At 51.7% G+C, this 19,288-nt stretch overlaps 1 protein-coding gene across 1 annotated transcript in view; it reads left to right on the forward strand.

Moving 5' to 3' along the window:
- The window catches only part of DOCK1 (dedicator of cytokinesis 1), a 412,678-nt gene that overhangs the window by 384,183 nt on the left and 9,207 nt on the right, over positions 1–19,288 (forward strand). Inside the window, exons 48-50 of the mRNA XM_073685060.1 lie at positions 13,253–13,398; positions 16,711–16,909; positions 17,937–18,087. Coding sequence (XP_073541161.1) covers positions 13,253–13,398; positions 16,711–16,909; positions 17,937–18,087 — 496 coding nt within the window. The remainder of the gene's footprint in view (positions 1–13,252; positions 13,399–16,710; positions 16,910–17,936; positions 18,088–19,288) is intronic.

Genomic DNA, 19,288 nt, shown 5'->3' on the forward strand with positions numbered 1-19,288 from the left:
TTGTACAAATCTCCCATTTTACCAGCACCAAAGCAAACCCAGACCATCACATTACCTCCACCATGCTTGACTGATGGCGTCAGGCACTCTTCCAGCATCTTTTCAGTTGTTCTGCGTCTCATAAATGTTCTTCTGTGTGATCCAAACACCTCAAACTTTGATTCGTCTGTCCATAAAACTTTTTTCCAATCTTCCTCTGTCCAATGTCTGTGTTATTTTGCCCATATTAATCTTTTCCTTTTATTAGTCAGTCTCAGATATGGCTTTTTCTTTGCCACTTTTCCCTGAAGGCCAGCATCCCGGAGTCGCCTCTTCATTGTAGACGTTGACACTGGCGTTTTGCGTGTACTATTTAATGAAGCTGCCAGTTGAGGAGCTGTGAGGCGTCAATTTCTCACACTAGAGACTCTAATGTCCTTGTCCTATTGCTCAGTTGTGCAGCGGGGCCTCCCACTTCTCTTTCTACTCTGGTTAGAGCCTGTTTGTGCTCTTCTCTGAAGGGAGTAGTACACACCGTTGTAGGAAATCTTCAGTTTCTTGGCAATTTTTCGCATGGAATAGCCTTCATTTCTAAGAACAAGAATAGACTGTTGAGTTTCACATGAAAGTTCTCTTTTTCTGGCCATTTTGAGAGTTTCATAGAACAAACAAATGTAATGCACCAAATTCTCAACTAGCTCAAAGGAAGGTCAATTTTATAGCTTCTCAAATCAGCCAAACCATTTTCAGCTGGGCTAACATACTTGTGCAAGGGTTTTCTAGGGTTTTTTAAACATCCATTAGCCTTCTTACACAGTTAGCAAACACCAATGTACCATTAAATCACTGGAGTGGTGGTTGTTGGAAATGGGCCTCTATACACCTATGTAGATATTGCAATAAAAACAAGACGTTTGCAGCTAGAATAGTCATTTACCACATTAACAATGTATAGAGTGTATTTCTGATTCATTTAATGTTAGATTCATTGAAAAAAAAAAATGTCCTTTTCTTTCAAAAATAATGAAATTTCTAAATGACCCCAAACTTTTGAACGGTAATGTAGCTTTAATCTGAGCGTCATATATGTAGCAGAGCCGAGTGTGTCACTTAAAGGGGTTTTCCCAAGAGGACAACCTAATGATGACCTGTATCCCTGGTGGTCTGATATTCATGTTTTCAGGCTCTCTGGCAAGGAAAGCTGCTGGCACCTGCACATGTACACTAATACATAGACCGATACTACTGCCCATATGCAAGTCCTTCTGAGCCGTAAAAATACATTTATTCCCTGTGCGTCGCACCACTAAGTGACTGGTAATAAATTTGCCACACTTTTGACCTCACCCACCTATTTTAGATTTATTTTTTTCTTAATTTTTTTATTTGTGTAAAACTTAATAAGTTTAGTGCATGCAATATGTTATAATTTTTTGGCCCAGTTCTCCCCGAAATGATGTGGCTTTTTGCTTGTTCTCTGCCCGCTGTGTTTGTGATAAGTGCCAAATAATGCAACGGGCGCGACTGTTTAATAGTAAATTCATTATCTGGCCGAATGCGACAGTGTTTGTCCAGTAATGGCATATTAACACTGAGCTCCCCTAATTTGTCTTCTCCCAGCATGTTTTTATTTTTTTCTACGAAGGTTTCATATTATTTGTATTTATCAGACAGGACTGTATGTGCTGAGCATCTGTTACCAAATATGATGGCAGCTTTGCCAGGCGGCGTGTTCCAATATTTGGGTTGGTGTCTGCACACACAGATGGGTCTTATAATGAGCGTTGCTTTTTTTTCTTCTTTCTGAGCAGTGGAGGATCGAGTCCAGCTGCAGATCCTCGGCGCCCGTACAGGTCCGTTAAATACTAATATAACAGCGCGATCTCTCACAAACCTCAATTAGGATTAGTCGCGGTGTCACCGAACGTCACCTTACCTCGGTCTCCATTTTAAGCATTGACAAAGGAGCGGCATTCTAGTTACACATGTCCGATGTTATCTTAATAATGTTTTCCTAATCCCTTCTTGGCGGAGGGCCTGCCAGCGATGATGGAGTGCCCCTACCACTGTCTGCTCACCGGGTATCAATTAATCAGCAAGTGACAGAGAACAAAACCGCGCAAAGCTCCACAGCCGACAAGATTTCATCTCGTGTCATATCGTCCCAAAACGCGCTGGACTCCATCACATCGGGCAGAAATGTTACTGTAAATCGCTCGTCTTTATTCTTGTGGACATGATCTTCCCCCCCCAATTTAGACTGTGTGTTTTGATATAAATATGTGAACTGCTCCATCGACGAGACACGGCCGCTGTTATATACAGTGAGGCCTCATATCAGAAAACAGGGATTTGGTCTTGGTTTGATATTATTATTCTTTATCTTTAGAGCACCATTGATTCCAAGGTGTTGGAGGGTTACATACAGATACCGATATAAATGACAGTGAACAAACTCACAATGACAGATGGGTACAAAGGGGAGACCCTGCCTCACAAGCTGACGGTCTACAGGGTGATGAGCAGGTTGTCCACTTAGAGCAAACTCAGAATTTGTAAGGGAGTAGGGAATTGTAATTTATGCTGTAGCTTATATTTTCTACAATGTAAGTCGGGCTGTACTTGTTACTTTTTTTTATAATATCGCTAATCTGTCAGATGTCTCCTATGCTACTGTACCTTAAAGCACAAAGGCAAATACGCTGAATTTGGGAATATACTGTACTTTGATTATGATTTTTTTTTATGTAAAAAGCTCTTTATATGCTACCAAGGCTATTAGACAAAGTGTGAGTGTCTTGCTTTTTTTCTGTCCACATAGACTGAAAGCCTGAGTGTCCTGCCTCCCCTGCCTACACAAAGGGAAAGCCTGAGTATCCTGCCTACACAAAGGGAAAGCCTAAGAGGCCTGAGTGTCCTGCCACCCCTGCCTACACAAAGGGAAAGCCTGAGTGTCCTGCCTACACAAAGGGAAAGCCTAAGAGGCCTGAGTGTCCTGCCACCCCTGCCTACCCAAAGTAAAGCCTGAGTGTCCTGCCTCCCCTGCCTACACAAAGGGAAAGCCTGAGTGTCCTGCCTACACAAAGGGAAAGCCTAAGAGTCCTAAGAGCCCTGCCTCCCCTGCCTACACAAAGGGAAAGCCTGAGTATCCTGCCTACACAAAGGGAAAGCCTAAGAGGCCTGAGTGTCCTGCCACCCCTGCCTACACAAAGGGAAAGCCTGAGTGTCCTGCCTACACAAAGGGAAAGCCTAAGAGGCCTGAGTGTCCTGCCACCCCTGCCTACCCAAAGTAAAGCCTGAGTGTCCTGCCTCCCCTGCCTACACAAAGGGAAAGCCTGAGTGTCCTGCCTACACAAAGGGAAAGCCTAAGAGTCCTAAGAGCCCTGCCTCCCCTGCCTACACAAAGGGAAAGCCTGAGTATCCTGCCTACACAAAGGGAAAGCCTAAGAGGCCTGAGTGTCCTGCCACCCCTGCCTACACAAAGGGAAAGCCTGAGTGTCCTGCCTACACAAAGGGAAAGCCTAAGAGGCCTGAGTGTCCTGCCACCCCTGCCTACCCAAAGTAAAGCCTGAGTGTCCTGCCTCCCCTGCCTACACAAAGGGAAAGCCTGAGTGTCCTGCCTCCCCTGCCTACACAAAGGGAAAGCCTGAGAGCCCTGCCAACACAAAGGGAAAGCCTAAGAGTCCTAAGAGCCCTGCCTATATAATGGGAAATCTTGAGAGCCCTGCCTACATAAAGGGAACACCTGAGAGCCCTGTCTCACCTTGCCCACATATACACACGTGGTCAAAATTGTTGGTACCCCTCGTTTAATAATAAAAAAAAACACAATGGTCACAGAAATAACTTGAATTTGACAAAAGTAATAATAAATTAAAAATCTATGAAAATCAAAGTCAGACATTGCTTTTCTGCTTCCACAGAATGTTTTAAAAAATTAAACTGATGAAATCGGCCTGGACAGAAATGATGGTACTCTTCTTAACTTAATATTTTGTTGAACAACCTTTTGAGGCAATCACTGCAATCAAACGACTCCTGTAACTGTCAATGAGACTTCTGCACCTCTCGACAGGTATTTTGGCCCACTCCTCATGAGCAAACTGCTCCAGTTGTCTCGTGTTTGAAGGTTGCCTTTTCCAGACGGCATGTTTCAGCTCTTTCCAAAGATGCCCAATAGGATTTAGGTCAGGGCTTATAGAAGGCTACTCCAGAATAGTCCAGTGTTTTCCTCTTAGCCATTCTTGGATGTTTTTAGCTGTGTGTTTTGGGTCACTATCCTGTTGCAAGACCCATGACCTGCGACTGAGACCAAGCTTTATGACACTGGGCAGCACATTTCTCTCTAGAATCCCTTGATAGTCCTTATTATACCCTGCACAGATTCAAGACACCCTGTGCCAGATGCAGCAAAGCAGCCCCAGAACATAACAGAGCCTCCTCCATGTTTCACAGTAGGGACAGTGTTCTTTCCTTGATATGCTTCATTTTTCCATCTGTGAACATAGAGCTGATGTGCCTTGCCAAAAACTTCCATTTTTGCCTCATCGGTCGATAGGACATTCTCTCAGAGGCTTTGTGGCTTGTCAACATGTAGTTTGGCAAATTCCAGTCTAGCTCTTTTATGATTTTTTTTCAACAATGGCGTTCTCCTTGGTCGTCTTCCATGAAGTCCACTTTGGATCAAATAACGACGGATGGTGCGATCTGACACTGATGTTCCTTGAGATTGAAGTTTACCTTTAATCTCTTTAGAAGTTATCCTGGGCTCTTTTGTTACCATTCGTATCATCCGTCTCTTTGATTTGTCATCAATTTTCCTCCTGCGGCCATGTCCAGGGAGGTTGGCTACAGTCCCATGGATCTTAAATTTCTGAATAATATGTGCAACTGTAGTCACAGGAACATCAAGCTGCTTGGAGATGGTCTTATAACCTTTACTTTTAACATGCTTGTCTATAATTTTCTTTATAATCTCGTGAGACAACTCTTTCCTTTGCTTCCTCTGGTCCATGTTGAGTGTGGTACACACCATGTCACCAAACACCACAATGAGTATCTGTAGCCCTATATACAGGCCCACTGGCTGATCATAAGATTGTAGACACCTGTGATGCTAATTAGTGGACACAACTTGATTTAACATGTCCCTTTTGTCACATTATTTTCAGGGGTACCATCATTTCTGTCCAGGCCTATTTCATGAGTTTCATTTTTTTTTAAATTGTGTGGAAGCAGAAAAGCAATGTCTGACTTTCATTTGTTCATTTCCATAGATTTTTAATTTATTATTACTTTTGTCAGATTCAAGTTATTTCTGTGACCATTGTAGGTTTTTCTTTCATTAACCGAGGGGTACCAACAATTTTGACCACGTGTGTAGGGAAAGCCGAAGAGCCATGCCTCTCCTGCCTGAATAAAGGGAAAGCCTGAGAATCCTGTCTTTCACCTATGGAGAAAGCCTGAGAGCCCTGCCTCCCCACTGCCCACATATTGGGAAGCCTGCGAGCCCTGCCTCCCACATATAGGCAAAGCCTGAGGGTCCTTTCTCCCTCCTTCCACATATAGAGAAAAAGCCTGAGAGCTCCCACCACCACCCACATAGAGGGAAAACCTGAGAGCCCTGCCTCCCCCCCACCACCCACATAGAGGGAAAACCTGAGAGCCCTGCCTCCCCCCCACCACCCACATAGAGGGAAAGCCTGAGAGCCCTGACCCCCCCCACCACCCACATAGAGGGAAAGCCTGAGAGCCCTGCCCCCCACCACCCACATAGAGGGAAAACCTGAGAGCCCTGCCTCCCCCCCACCACCCACATAGAGGGAAAACCTGAGAGCCCTGCCCCCCCCCCCCCCCCACCACCCACATAGAGGGAAAGCCTGAGAGCCCTCCCCCCCACCACCCACATAGAGGGAAAGCCTGAGAGCCCTGCCCCCCCACCACCCACATAGAGGGAAAACCTGAGAGCCCTGCCCCCCCCCCACCACCCACATAGAGGGAAAACCTGAGAGCCCTGCCCCCCCCCCCCACCACCCACATAGAGGGAAAGCCTGAGAGCCCTCCCCCCCACCACCCACATAGAGGGAAAGCCTGAGAGCCCTGCCCCCCCCCCCCACCACCCACATAGAGGGAAAGCCTGAGAGCCCTGCCCCCCACCACCCACATAGAGGGAAAACCTGAGAGCCCTGCCTCCCCCCCACCACCCACATAGAGGGAAAGCCTGAGAGCCCTGCCCCCCCCCCCCCCCACCACCCACATAGAGGGAAAGCCTGAGAGCCCTGCCCCCCACCACCCACATAGAGGGAAAGCCTGAGAGCCCTGACTCCCCCCCCACCACCCACATAGAGGGAAAGCCTGAGAGCCCTGCCCCCCCTCCACCACCCACATAGAGGGAAAACCTGAGAGCCCTGCCCCCCACCACCCACATAGAGGGAAAACCTGAGAGCCCTGCCTCCCCCCCACCACCCACATAGAGGGAAAGCCTGAGAGCCCTACCCCCCCCCACCACCCACATAGAGGGAAAGCCTGAGAGCCCTGCCCCCCACCACCCACATAGAGGGAAAGCCTGAGAGCCCTGCCTCCCCCCCACCACCCACATAGAGGGAAAGCCTGAGAGCCCTGCCCCCCCCCCCCACCACCCACATAGAGGGAAAGCCTGAGAGCCCTGCCCCCCACCACCCACATAGAGGGAAAGCCTGAGAGCCCTGCCTCCCCCCCCTCCACCACCCACATAGAGGGAAAGCCTGAGAGCCCTGCCTCCCCCCCACCACCCACATAGAAGGAAAGCCTGAGAGCCCTGCCCCCCCTCCCCCACCACCCACATAGAGGGAAAGCCTGAGAGCCCTGCCTCCCCCCCCCCCACCACCCACATAGAGGGAAAACCTGAGAGCCCTGCCTCCCACCACCCACATAGAGAGAAAACCTGAGAGCCCTGCCTCCCCCCACCACCCACATAGAGGGAAAACCTGAGAGCCCTGCCCCCCCCCCACCACCCACATAGAGGGAAAGCCTGAGAGCCCTGCCTCCCCCCCCCACCACCCACATAGAGGGAAAGCCTGAGAGCCCTGCCTCCCCCCCCACCACCCACATAGAGGGAAAGCCTGAGAGCCCTGCCTCCCCCCCACCACCACCCACATAGAGGGAAAGCCTGAGAGCCCTGCCTCCCCCCCACCACCACCCACATAGAGGGAAAGCCTGAGAGCCCTGCCCCCCCCCACCACCACCCACATAGAGGGAAAGCCTGAGAGCCCTGCCCCCCCACCACCACCCACATAGAGGGAAAACCTGAGAGCCCTGCCCCCCCCCCCCCACCACCCACATAGAGGGAAAGCCTGAGAGCCCTGCCCCCCCCCACCACCCACATAGAAGGAAAGCCTGAGAGCCCTGCCCCCCCCCCCCACATAGAGGGAAAACCTGAGAGCCCTGCCCCCCCCCCCCCACATAGAGGGAAAACCTGAGAGCCCTGCCTCCCCCCCACCACCCACATAGAGGGAAAACCTGAGAGCCCTGCCCCCCCCCACCACCCACATAGAAGGAAAGCCTGAGAGCCCTGCCCCCCCCCCCACATAGAGGGAAAACCTGAGAGCCCTGCCCCCCCCCCCCCCACATAGAGGGAAAACCTGAGAGCCCTGCCTCCCCCCCCCCCCCCCCCACCACCCACATAGAGGGAAAGCCTGAGAGCCCTGCCCCACCTCCCCCACCACCCACATAGAGGGAAAGCCTGAGAGCCCTGCCTACCCCCCCCACCACCCACATAGAGGGAAAACCTGAGAGCCCTGCCCCCCCCCACCACCCACATAGAGGGAAAGCCTGAGAGCCCTGCCCCCCCACCACCACCCACATAGAGGGAAAACCTGAGAGCCCTCCCCCACCACCCACATAGAGGGAAAACCTGAGAGCCCTGCCTCCCCCCCACCACCCACATAGAGGGAAAGCCTGAGAGCCCTGCCCCCCCTCCCCCACCACCCACATAGAGGGAAAGCCTGAGAGCCCTGCCTCCCCCCCCCACCACCCACATAGAGGGAAAACCTGAGAGCCCTGCCTCCCCCCCCCACCACCCACATAGAGGGAAAGCCTGAGAGCCCTGCCCCCCCACCACCACCCACATAGAGGGAAAGCCTGAGAGCCCTGCCCCCCCCCCCACCTCCCACATAGAGGGAAAGCCTGAGAGCCCTGCCCCCCACCACCCACATAGAGGGAAAGCCTGAGAGCCCTGCCCCCCCCACCACCACCCACATAGAGGGAAAGCCTGAGAGCCCTGCCCCCCCACCACCACCCACATAGAGGGAAAACCTGAGAGCCCTGCCCCCCACCACCCACATAGAGGGAAAACCTGAGAGCCCTGCCTCCCCCCCACCACCCACATAGAGGGAAAGCCTGAGAGCCCTACCCCCCCCCACCACCCACATAGAGGGAAAGCCTGAGAGCCCTGCCCCCCACCACCCACATAGAGGGAAAGCCTGAGAGCCCTGCCTCCCCCCCACCACCCACATAGAGGGAAAGCCTGAGAGCCCTGCCCCCCCCCCCCACCACCCACATAGAGGGAAAGCCTGAGAGCCCTGCCCCCCACCACCCACATAGAGGGAAAGCCTGAGAGCCCTGCCTCCCCCCCCTCCACCACCCACATAGAGGGAAAGCCTGAGAGCCCTGCCTCCCCCCCACCACCCACATAGAAGGAAAGCCTGAGAGCCCTGCCCCCCCTCCCCCACCACCCACATAGAGGGAAAGCCTGAGAGCCCTGCCTCCCCCCCCCCACCACCCACATAGAGGGAAAACCTGAGAGCCCTGCCTCCCACCACCCACATAGAGAGAAAACCTGAGAGCCCTGCCTCCCCCCCCCCCCACCACCCACATAGAGGGAAAACCTGAGAGCCCTGCCCCCCCCCCACCACCCACATAGAGGGAAAGCCTGAGAGCCCTGCCTCCCCCCCCCACCACCCACATAGAGGGAAAGCCTGAGAGCCCTGCCTCCCCCCCCCACCACCCACATAGAGGGAAAGCCTGAGAGCCCTGCCTCCCCCCCACCACCACCCACATAGAGGGAAAGCCTGAGAGCCCTGCCTCCCCCCCACCACCACCCACATAGAGGGAAAGCCTGAGAGCCCTGCCCCCCCCCACCACCACCCACATAGAGGGAAAGCCTGAGAGCCCTGCCCCCCCACCACCACCCACATAGAGGGAAAACCTGAGAGCCCTGCCCCCCCCCCCACCACCCACATAGAGGGAAAGCCTGAGAGCCCTGCCCCCCCCACCACCCACATAGAAGGAAAGCCTGAGAGCCCTGCCCCCCCCCCCCACATAGAGGGAAAACCTGAGAGCCCTGCCCCCCCCCCCCACATAGAGGGAAAACCTGAGAGCCCTGCCTCCCCCCCACCACCCACATAGAGGGAAAACCTGAGAGCCCTGCCCCCCCCCCCACCACCCACATAGAAGGAAAGCCTGAGAGCCCTGCCCCCCCCCCCACATAGAGGGAAAACCTGAGAGCCCTGCCCCCCCCCCCCCCACATAGAGGGAAAACCTGAGAGCCCTGCCTCCCCCCCCCCCCCACCACCCACATAGAGGGAAAGCCTGAGAGCCCTGCCCCACCTCCCCCACCACCCACATAGAGGGAAAGCCTGAGAGCCCTGCCTACCCCCCCCACCACCCACATAGAGGGAAAACCTGAGAGCCCTGCCCCCCCCCCCACCACCCACATAGAGGGAAAGCCTGAGAGCCCTGCCCCCCCACCACCACCCACATAGAGGGAAAACCTGAGAGCCCTCCCCCACCACCCACATAGAGGGAAAACCTGAGAGCCCTGCCTCCCCCCCACCACCCACATAGAGGGAAAGCCTGAGAGCCCTGCCCCCCCTCCCCCACCACCCACATAGAGGGAAAGCCTGAGAGCCCTGCCTCCCCCCCCCACCACCCACATAGAGGGAAAACCTGAGAGCCCTGCCTCCCCCCCCCACCACCCACATAGAGGGAAAGCCTGAGAGCCCTGCCCCCCCACCACCACCCACATAGAGGGAAAGCCTGAGAGCCCTGCCCCCCCCCCCACCACCCACATAGAGGGAAAGCCTGAGAGCCCTGCCCCCCACCACCCACATAGAGGGAAAGCCTGAGAGCCCTGCCCCCCCCACCACCACCCACATAGAGGGAAAGCCTGAGAGCCCTGCCCCCCCACCACCACCCACATAGAGGGAAAACCTGAGAGCCCTGCCCCCCCCACCACCACCCACATAGAGGGAAAGCCTGAGAGCCCTGCCCCCCCCCACCACCACCCACATAGAGGGAAAACCTGAGAGCCCTGCCCCCCCCACCACCCACATAGAGGGAAAGCCTGAGAGCCCTGCCTCCCACATAGAGGGAAAACCTGAGAGCCCTGCCCCCCCCCCCCCACCACCCACATAGAGGGAAAACCTGAGAGCCCTGCCCCCCCCCACCACCCACATAGAAGGAAAGCCTGAGAGCCCTGCCCCCCCCCCCCCCACATAGAGGGAAAACCTGAGAGCCCTGCCCCCCCCCCCCACATAGAGGGAAAACCTGAGAGCCCTGCCCCCCCCCACCACCCACATAGAGGGAAAGCCTGAGAGCCCTGCCCCCCACCACCCACATAGAGGGAAAGCCTGAGAGCCCTGCCTCCCCCCCACCACCACCCACATAGAGGGAAAGCCTGAGAGCCCTGCCCCCCCCACCACCACCCACATAGAGGGAAAGCCTGAGAGCCCTGCCCCCCCACCACCACCCACATAGAGGGAAAACCTGAGAGCCCTGCCCCCCCCACCACCACCCACATAGAGGGAAAGCCTGAGAGCCCTGCCCCCCCACCACCACCCACATAGAGGGAAAACCTGAGAGCCCTGCCCCCCCCACCACCCACATAGAGGGAAAGCCTGAGAGCCCTGCCTCCCACATAGAGGGAAAACCTGAGAACCCTGCCTCCCCCCCACCACCCACATAGAGGGAAAACCTGAGAGCCCTGCCCCCCCCCACCACCCACATAGAAGGAAAGCCTGAGAGCCCTGCCCCCCCCCCCCCACATAGAGGGAAAACCTGAGAGCCCTGCCTCCCCCCCCCACCACCCACATAGAGGGAAAACCTGAGAGCCCTGCCTCCCCCCCACCACCCACATAGAGGGAAAGCCTGAGAGCCCTGCCCCCCCTCCCCCACCACCCACATAGAGGGAAAGCCTGAGAGCCCTGCCCCCCCCCCCCCCCACCACCCACATAGAGGGAAAACCTGAGAGCCCTGCCCCCCCCCCACCACCCACATAGAGGGAAAGCCTGAGAGCCCTGCCTCCCCCCCACCACCACCCACATAGAGGGAAAGCCTGAGAGCCCTGCCCCCCACCACCCACATAGAGGGAAAGCCTGAGAGCCCTGCCTCCCCCCCACCACCACCCACATAGAGGGAAAGCCTGAGAGCCCTGCCCCCCACCACCCACATAGAGGGAAAACCTGAGAGCCCTGCCCCCCCCCACCACCCACATAGAGGGAAAACCTGAGAGCCCTGCCTCCCCCCCACCACCCACATAGAGGGAAAGCCTGAGAGCCCTGCCCCCCCTCCCCCACCACCCACATAGAGGGAAAGCCTGAGAGCCCTGCCTCCCCCCCCCACCACCCAAATAGAGGGAAAACCTGAGAGCCCTGCCTCCCCCCCCCACCACCCACATAGAGGGAAAGCCTGAGAGCCCTGCCTCCCCCCCCCACCACCCACATAGAGGGAAAGCCTGAGAGCCCTGCCCCCCACCACCCACATAGAGGGAAAGCCTGAGAGCCCTGCCTCCCCCCCACCACCACCCACATAGAGGGAAAGCCTGAGAGCCCTGCCTCCCCCCCCCACCACCCACATAGAGGGAAAGCCTGAGAGCCCTGCCCCCCCACCACCACCCACATAGAGGGAAAACCTGAGAGCCCTGCCCCCCCCCACCACCCACATAGAGGGAAAGCCTGAGAGCCCTGCCCCCCCACCACCACCCACATAGAGGGAAAACCTGAGAGCCCTGCCTCCCCCCCCCACCACCCACATAGAGGGAAAACCTGAGAGCCCTGCCTCCCCCCCCCACCACCCACATAGAGGGAAAGCCTGAGAGCCCTGCCTCCCCCCCCCACCACCCACATAGAGGGAAAGCCTGAGAGCCCTGCCCCCCACCACCCACATAGAGGGAAAGCCTGAGAGCCCTGCCTCCCCCCCACCACCACCCACATAGAGGGAAAGCCTGAGAGCCCTGCCCCCCCCACCACCACCCACATAGAGGGAAAGCCTGAGAGCCCTGCCCCCCCACCACCACCCACATAGAGGGAAAACCTGAGAGCCCTGCCCCCCCCACCACCACCCACATAGAGGGAAAGCCTGAGAGCCCTGCCTCCCCCCCACCACCACCCACATAGAGGGAAAGCCTGAGAGCCCTGCCACCCACCACCCACATAGAGGGAAAACCTGAGAGCCCTGCCCCCCCCCCCCACCACCCACATAGAGGGAAAACCTGAGAGCCCTGCCTCCCCCCCACCACCCACATAGAGGGAAAGCCTGAGAGCCCTGCCCCCCCTCCCCCACCACCCACATAGAGGGAAAGCCTGAGAGCCCTGCCCCCCCCCACCACCCACATAGAGGGAAAACCTGAGAGCCCTGCCTCCCCCCCACCACCCACATAGAGGGAAAGCCTGAGAGCCCTGCCCCCCCTCCCCCACCACCCACATAGAGGGAAAGCCTGAGAGCCCTGCCCCCCCCACCACCCACATAGAGGGAAAACCTGAGAGCCCTGCCCCCCCCCCCACCACCCACATAGAGGGAAAGCCTGAGAGCCCTGCCCCCCACCACCACCCACATAGAGGGAAAGCCTGAGAGTCCTGCCCCCCCCCACCACCCACATAGAGGGAAAGCCTGAGAGTCCTGCCTCCCTCCCAGGGCCACACACAGTGATTGACATCTTTTCCTATTGCTTTGTGTGCACATCTAGTAAACTGTGTGGATGGAGGAATGCTGGACTCAGGCTTTTCCTTTCAGATGCGATACCTGACAGCCAATTTACATAATTTCTTTTTCCTCTAAATTCTTAGGAGCTTGTGTCTTTGTATCTAGCCTTCTATGAAGTTATGAAGTTGATAGGAAAATACCAAATATTTGTTAAAATTATCCCTAAATTTGTGACCCTGTACCAAAGATAAGTAAATGACAAGTTCAGCTCTGCTACATCTTCGCTATGAATTCCTTTGTGTTTACAGTAATACCTGCTGCACACAGTACTATGGACAGTAAATTACTGAAATATATATTTTTTGCTTCCTTTTAGTCTTCGAACATTGACGATAGAATGGGGAACCGGCCCAGATCTATGGTTAGATCTTTTACCATGCCTTCACAATCCAGGCCTTTATCCGTCGTTTCTGTATCCTCCGTGTCATCAGACAGCACACCTTCAAGACCAGGCTCTGATGGGTATGTAATATTGTGCAGTCATTAATGATGAGGTTTTGGAGAACCCCTGACAAAACACCTGATTTTACCTGTCGACTGTAGGATTTGTGGCCAGACAGAAGAAGTGGGGGCTTAGTATCAGCTTGTCCTGCTGCAGGTCTTACAGCCAGACAATAGGAAGGAGGAGCTGGTACATGGCTGACATTTCTTATTTGTACTTTAAATTCTAATAAATGACAACATAGGATTAAATGAAAGGAAACGAGAAAGCGAGGAAATGCAGGGATATTTTCTATGTTTAGTATTCCTATAAATGCATCTACACCCTGTGACACTGTGGAGGGATGGCTAATCTGCAGCCGATGTTACTGCTGACCATATGGATTTCTTATGTGCCAAGTTCTCTGTGTTTGTTTCTCTATTTCACATATGCAAATCACACAACATAGTTATATTCCAAGGTGGCAATAACTCCCTTCTGATAAACCCCGGGACGAGGAGCTTAGTGAAGTCTTGAGTCTTACAGATGGCGATTGACATTTCATGAGGTCAGAATATTTGCCCCTGCTGTTTGTCACATTTCTGCGGGACCGAGACATGATACAGCTGTTTAGATGAAAAAGCTCAAGTAATGTTGTTGTTGCATATTAGAAAAATTTAGATCTACTCCCCGGATGGTTAATATCGGCCTCGTCTCTTTGGCTCCACTCCCAGCGCTCGTCTGTGTCAGTGAAGTCAGCAGATAAGGTTTAAAGGGAATCTATCGGCAGGATTTCACTCCCAGACTGTTTATACGTGCGTGTAGCTCTTTCAAACACAAATCCAGCGATATCTTTACATGTTCAGTCCCTTCCTCCGTTACTGAAAAATCAGCATTTGGAGTGATATGCAAATGAGGCTGAAGAGCTATTCATAGATCTGAAGCATTTGTCACTCCAGCTCTATTCCCCCATAACTGGTGGCTAACCCATTGCTATTTGTAGATCTGAAGCCTCTGTCACTCCAGCTTTATTCCCCCGCAACTGGTGGCTGACCCATTGCTGTTTCTAGATCTGAAGCCTCTGTCACTCCAGCTCTATTCCCCCAAAACTGGTGGCTGACCATTGCTATTTGTAGATCTGAAGCCTCTGTCACTCCAGCTCTATTCCTTGTACCTGATGACTGACTGTGTAGATCTGAAGCCTCTGTCACTCCAGCTTTATTCCCCCGTAACTGGTGGCTGGCCCATTGCGATTTGTAGATCTGAAGCCTCTGTCACTCCAGCTCTATTCCCCCGCAACTGGTGGCTGACCCATTGCTTTTTCTAGATCTGAAGCCTCTGTCACTCCAGCTCTATTCCCCCAAAACTGGTGGCTGACCATTGCTATTTGTAGATCAGAAGCCTCTGTCACTCCAGCTCTATTCCCCCGTAACTGGTGATTGACCATTGATATTTGTAGATCTGAAGCCTCTGTCACTCCAGCTCTATTCCCCCAAAACTGGTGGCTGACCATTGATATTTGTAGATCTGAAGCCTCTGTCCCTCCAGCTCTATTCCTTGTACCTGATGACTGACTGTTGCTATTTGTAGATCTGAAGCCTCCAACCCTCCAGCTCTATTCTCCCGTAACTGGTTACGCACCGTCATTAAAACTTCATGCGTTAATGCACTTTGGTATCGGGCACCAAGTACCTTTGCTTTATATACTCCGCACCATGCCTGTTGATAGCAAAGCCAAGTCAGTAGATGAGAACATACACATACACCTTACAGGGATCTTCCGGATTAGATAAAAAAAACAACCCTTTTTCTTGTACGTCATTGGAGCAGTGGGTTTCTCATCACTCAGCCATTACATAGAATGTCTCTCTCACTGGAAGAACCTGTCCTGTCCCTCATTAGACAGACAACCCAGTGATTTTAATTACTACTTTGTAATACCCTAAATCCCCTGCACAGGTACGGTCGGTGAAATTGAACACTTTTTTTTTTTGGCAGTGGAAACATTTGCATATTTTCAAAGATTCGTCTAACAAGTAAAGATTGTCCAAAGCCGACAAATGCTTAATTGAAGTTGACTGTACCAGAAAAGGCTTTTTATTTTTTGTTCCCAGTAATAGCACCACTCTTGATTATAGGTCAAGTCTGGTATTACAGCTAAGATCTATCTGTGCATATCTGGAAAAGTTTTCTGAAAATGTTTTTTTTTTTTTGCTGTCTGTCATGGTTGTTAACTACCCTCCATAGGGCAGATTTTATGTGTAAAAATTTTTATGTTGATTTGCAGAGGAATCAGCGTCAGAAATATGAGACTGTCAGGTTTTTGCGGCGGATATGCAGTTTAAACGTTTGCCAATCCACACACAGAATAGGCCAATTCTGAGAGACTAATCCACGTGTGGCTACATAGATTTCCCATTTACAGCAATGTATGGCAGTTTTATGGAGGTTTTTACACTGATTTTAGTCCAGAATGCATATCCCCAATATATGATAGAACATACCCTTAAAATGGACCAGCTATGTTGTTTTATTAAAGGGATTCTGTCAGCAGGTTTTTACTATGTAATCTGCCAGCAGCATGATGTAGGGACAGAGACCCTGATTCCAGTGATGTATCACTTAGTTTACTGGGTGCAGCAGTTGTAATAGAATCACAGTTTTCTATGCTGAGCCCTGTATAACCCCGCCCACACCATTGGTTGCTTTCTGTCGATATATAATGTACACTGCCAATCAGTGGTGGGGGCGTGGCTGGACCAGGAGGCACGAGATAACTAGTCCTGTAGTGATAATCTCCTGCTGATAAAACACTGATTGTATTTAAACAGCAAAACACAGCCCTATAAGTGACACATCTCTGGAATCAGGGTCTCAGCCCCAAATTATGCTGATCTCTGTTTACATAGCAGAAATTTGGTGACAGATTCCCTTTAAAACCTTCAATTCCTATTTTTTTTTTTCTTTTTTGTACAACTGTGCTTTGTGCTGACCTTCTTTTATTTTTCCTGGAAATTAATACATTTACAAATGGGTGTTACCATTGCAATTTTCAGTAGGTTGAGTCTTTACATAGTATTACAGCACTGATTTGATAAGTGTAAGGGTGTATAGCGACACCCAGCACTGAATTTATTCATTTCCCAGAGGCATAATAGAGGGACGGCACAGTGATTTCTACAAAAAGATGGTTCAATGTTCTTTTGTGTAGAGCTAGTAAAGTGCCGAAATCATATAATCACATGAATAAACATGTAAAGCTCTGTATACACCTCGCCACCTTCCTGGATCGTGTTGACCACATGAAATGCGTCGGCTCCCGAAGGATTAATGGAAGCTTTCCTCTTTTCTAGCTTTGTTCTTGAGCCACTATTGCCAAAGAAGATGCATTATCGTTCTCAAGACAAATTGGACAGAGACGACCTCGATAAGGACAGAAAAGAGAAAAAGAAGGAGAAGAGGAATAGCAAACACCAGGAGATATTCGACAAAGAATTTAAAGCGGCTGATATTGCACCGCAGCAATCTGAAGCCGTGATCCTGTCTGAGACGGTCAGTTCTGTGCAGAAAGAAAGCGATAGTAGAAGTCGCATATAGAAACGGAGATACGTTATTGTACAGTGCGTCTTTATTCCTCTTTTTTTCTTTTTCTGCGATCCTTTTTTTTTCTAAATTCAAAGCGTTTTAAGATTGTTCTTTTAAAGTAAATGACCGTCCTGAAAATAATTCTGTAATTTCTTGATATATTTTTATAGTCGTCAGAGTTCAAGTTTCTGATTTAGGGCTTCAAATTCGCGGCATATTGACGAGAAAATTCTGTCTCACTCTAGCTACCACTAGAGGGAGCTATATAGAGTGCAGTAATAGCAGTGAGACTGAGCTCCCCCTAGTGGTGGCTAAAGGAAAACAGTATTTTATTATTTAACCATGACTACGCCTGAGAATTGTAGTTCTTTATCAGAAAAAAAATAGAGAGGTATATTTTGAGGGGGTTCTCTAGGGCTAACATAATTATGAACTATCCTTAGGATACAGATGTAGCCTTTTTTTTTTACTAACACACAAGAAAGATATCCTGATACAGATCTGTAACTCTTATCACAACAAAAGCCATTGAATTTGTATCGTTAGGGGTCGAGCTGCACTTTTCTTGTATTAAAGGCTTGATCTATAGATCATTTAGTATTAGATCAGAGGGGCCCAACTATTGTCACCGGCATCGATCAGCTGTTACCAGGACCCTTGTCCCCCAGAAGTTCAGGATATGAAGTCAGAAAAGCACAGCATCATATAATATGTAGTGGCCATTTTTGGTACTGCCGCTCAGCTCCTATTGAAGTGAATGGGAGCTGAACTGCAAAACCAGAGAATGACCACTACATGTTCTGTGGTGCCATCATCATCCTGGACATCATAGGGAACACAAAATAAATTACATGAGTTGTCCAAAATGTACAACATCCTTCGGGTCCCCCTACCAATGACTGAAGGCTGCCGCATGGTGCACACATGGATTACAATAGGGCAATTGCATTTTATCTTGTTTTCTGCTAACTGTATTGATCTATTTCTCCTCTAGATAAGCCCCTTAAGACCCCAGAGACCGAGGAGTCAAGTTCTCACTGCTGTCGTTGGTGACAGGAGATTTTCTGTGTCCCCAAGTCAGACTTCTGCCCAGCAGCCCCCGCCGGTCACTCCTAGGAGTAAGCTAACGTTCAGCCCACCCATAGGTACGTTATTCAACTTATCAGTCAGAGACATTTCTGCAATGCGTCTGCTGTGTGCATCCATGGCTTGTGACCGAGGGAAGACCCTCATACGATATATGGCATGAACTTATATACCCCACTAATGCATCATATAGTAGGAGCACCCACCAACAGCTCACTACTAGAGCATTTCCAGATGTCCAAATTCAGGGGTCACCAACCTGCGGCTCTCTGGAAACTACAACCTTTAGCGTGCTCGGACAGTCACAAGTTGAAACATAACAAGTCCCAGCATAACAAATTAAGAGCGCATCGCATTGCTCAGACTGGCCGGCGGCTCTCCTCACCCAAGCATGATAGCCTGTATTTCTATGCAGCTTGCCAGACTTGGGTGAGGACGGCCGCTGGCCAGTCCGTGCGTTGGGATGCGATCATCATTCGTGTCATACGGCTGCTTAACTGCGCCCTATTAAATACAATGTGGAGCTGGACATCAGGGCTTACCTGTGCTGCCAACTGTGTAGGGGAGCAGACGACACAGCGGCAGGTGGAGGGTGACCCCTGTCCTTATACAAGATGGTTTCTGAACATTGATAATTTAGAGGGGCAAATGGGAAAGGTAGTTATGTATAATGGTTCAACTTTCATGTATTTATCTGTGCCAATGGGCGACCTCGGTTATTGCCGCTCCTCCTTGTATAACCAGAGCGACGCTTTTGTCTCCGTCATCTCTGAGTGTCAAAACCAGATTGCAGAAGGATTCATTACTAGGTATGAGTGGACCCATTGGAGTTCGGGTTCTGGTGCCCAACCCGAACTTCAGTCCAAAGTCTGGTTCAGGTGCCAGAACTGTACCCGAACTTGAACCTGAACCCGAACCCCATTAAAAACAATGGGAACCTGGACTTTGGAAAATCAATTTCTTGCTCTCTCTGTCTCTCTCTTCCCCTTCCAAGACTTCCTCCGAAACTCCGAACATTAAAATGGACTTCCCTTCCGTTAAGTCCATGTTCGGAGTTTAGCACTAGACACTAACTGTCCAGTACGAACCCCAAACCTTTAAGTTCGGGTTCACTCGTCTCTATTAATTTCAAAACGCCCCCTTTCCCAACTTCTATGTAAGAGATCACTGAAATCACACCCCGTGCACATATCATGCTATCTTATTTTAGTAAAACGTTAAATCCCCCATACAATAAAGCAGCAGCGTCTTTTCTTACAA

The sequence above is a fragment of the Phyllobates terribilis genome, unplaced genomic scaffold (assembly GCF_046119375.1).
Source record: "Phyllobates terribilis strain yellow unplaced genomic scaffold, ASM4611937v1 Scaffold_5__5_contigs__length_657084704, whole genome shotgun sequence".
NCBI classification, from domain to species: Eukaryota; Metazoa; Chordata; class Amphibia; order Anura; family Dendrobatidae; genus Phyllobates; species Phyllobates terribilis.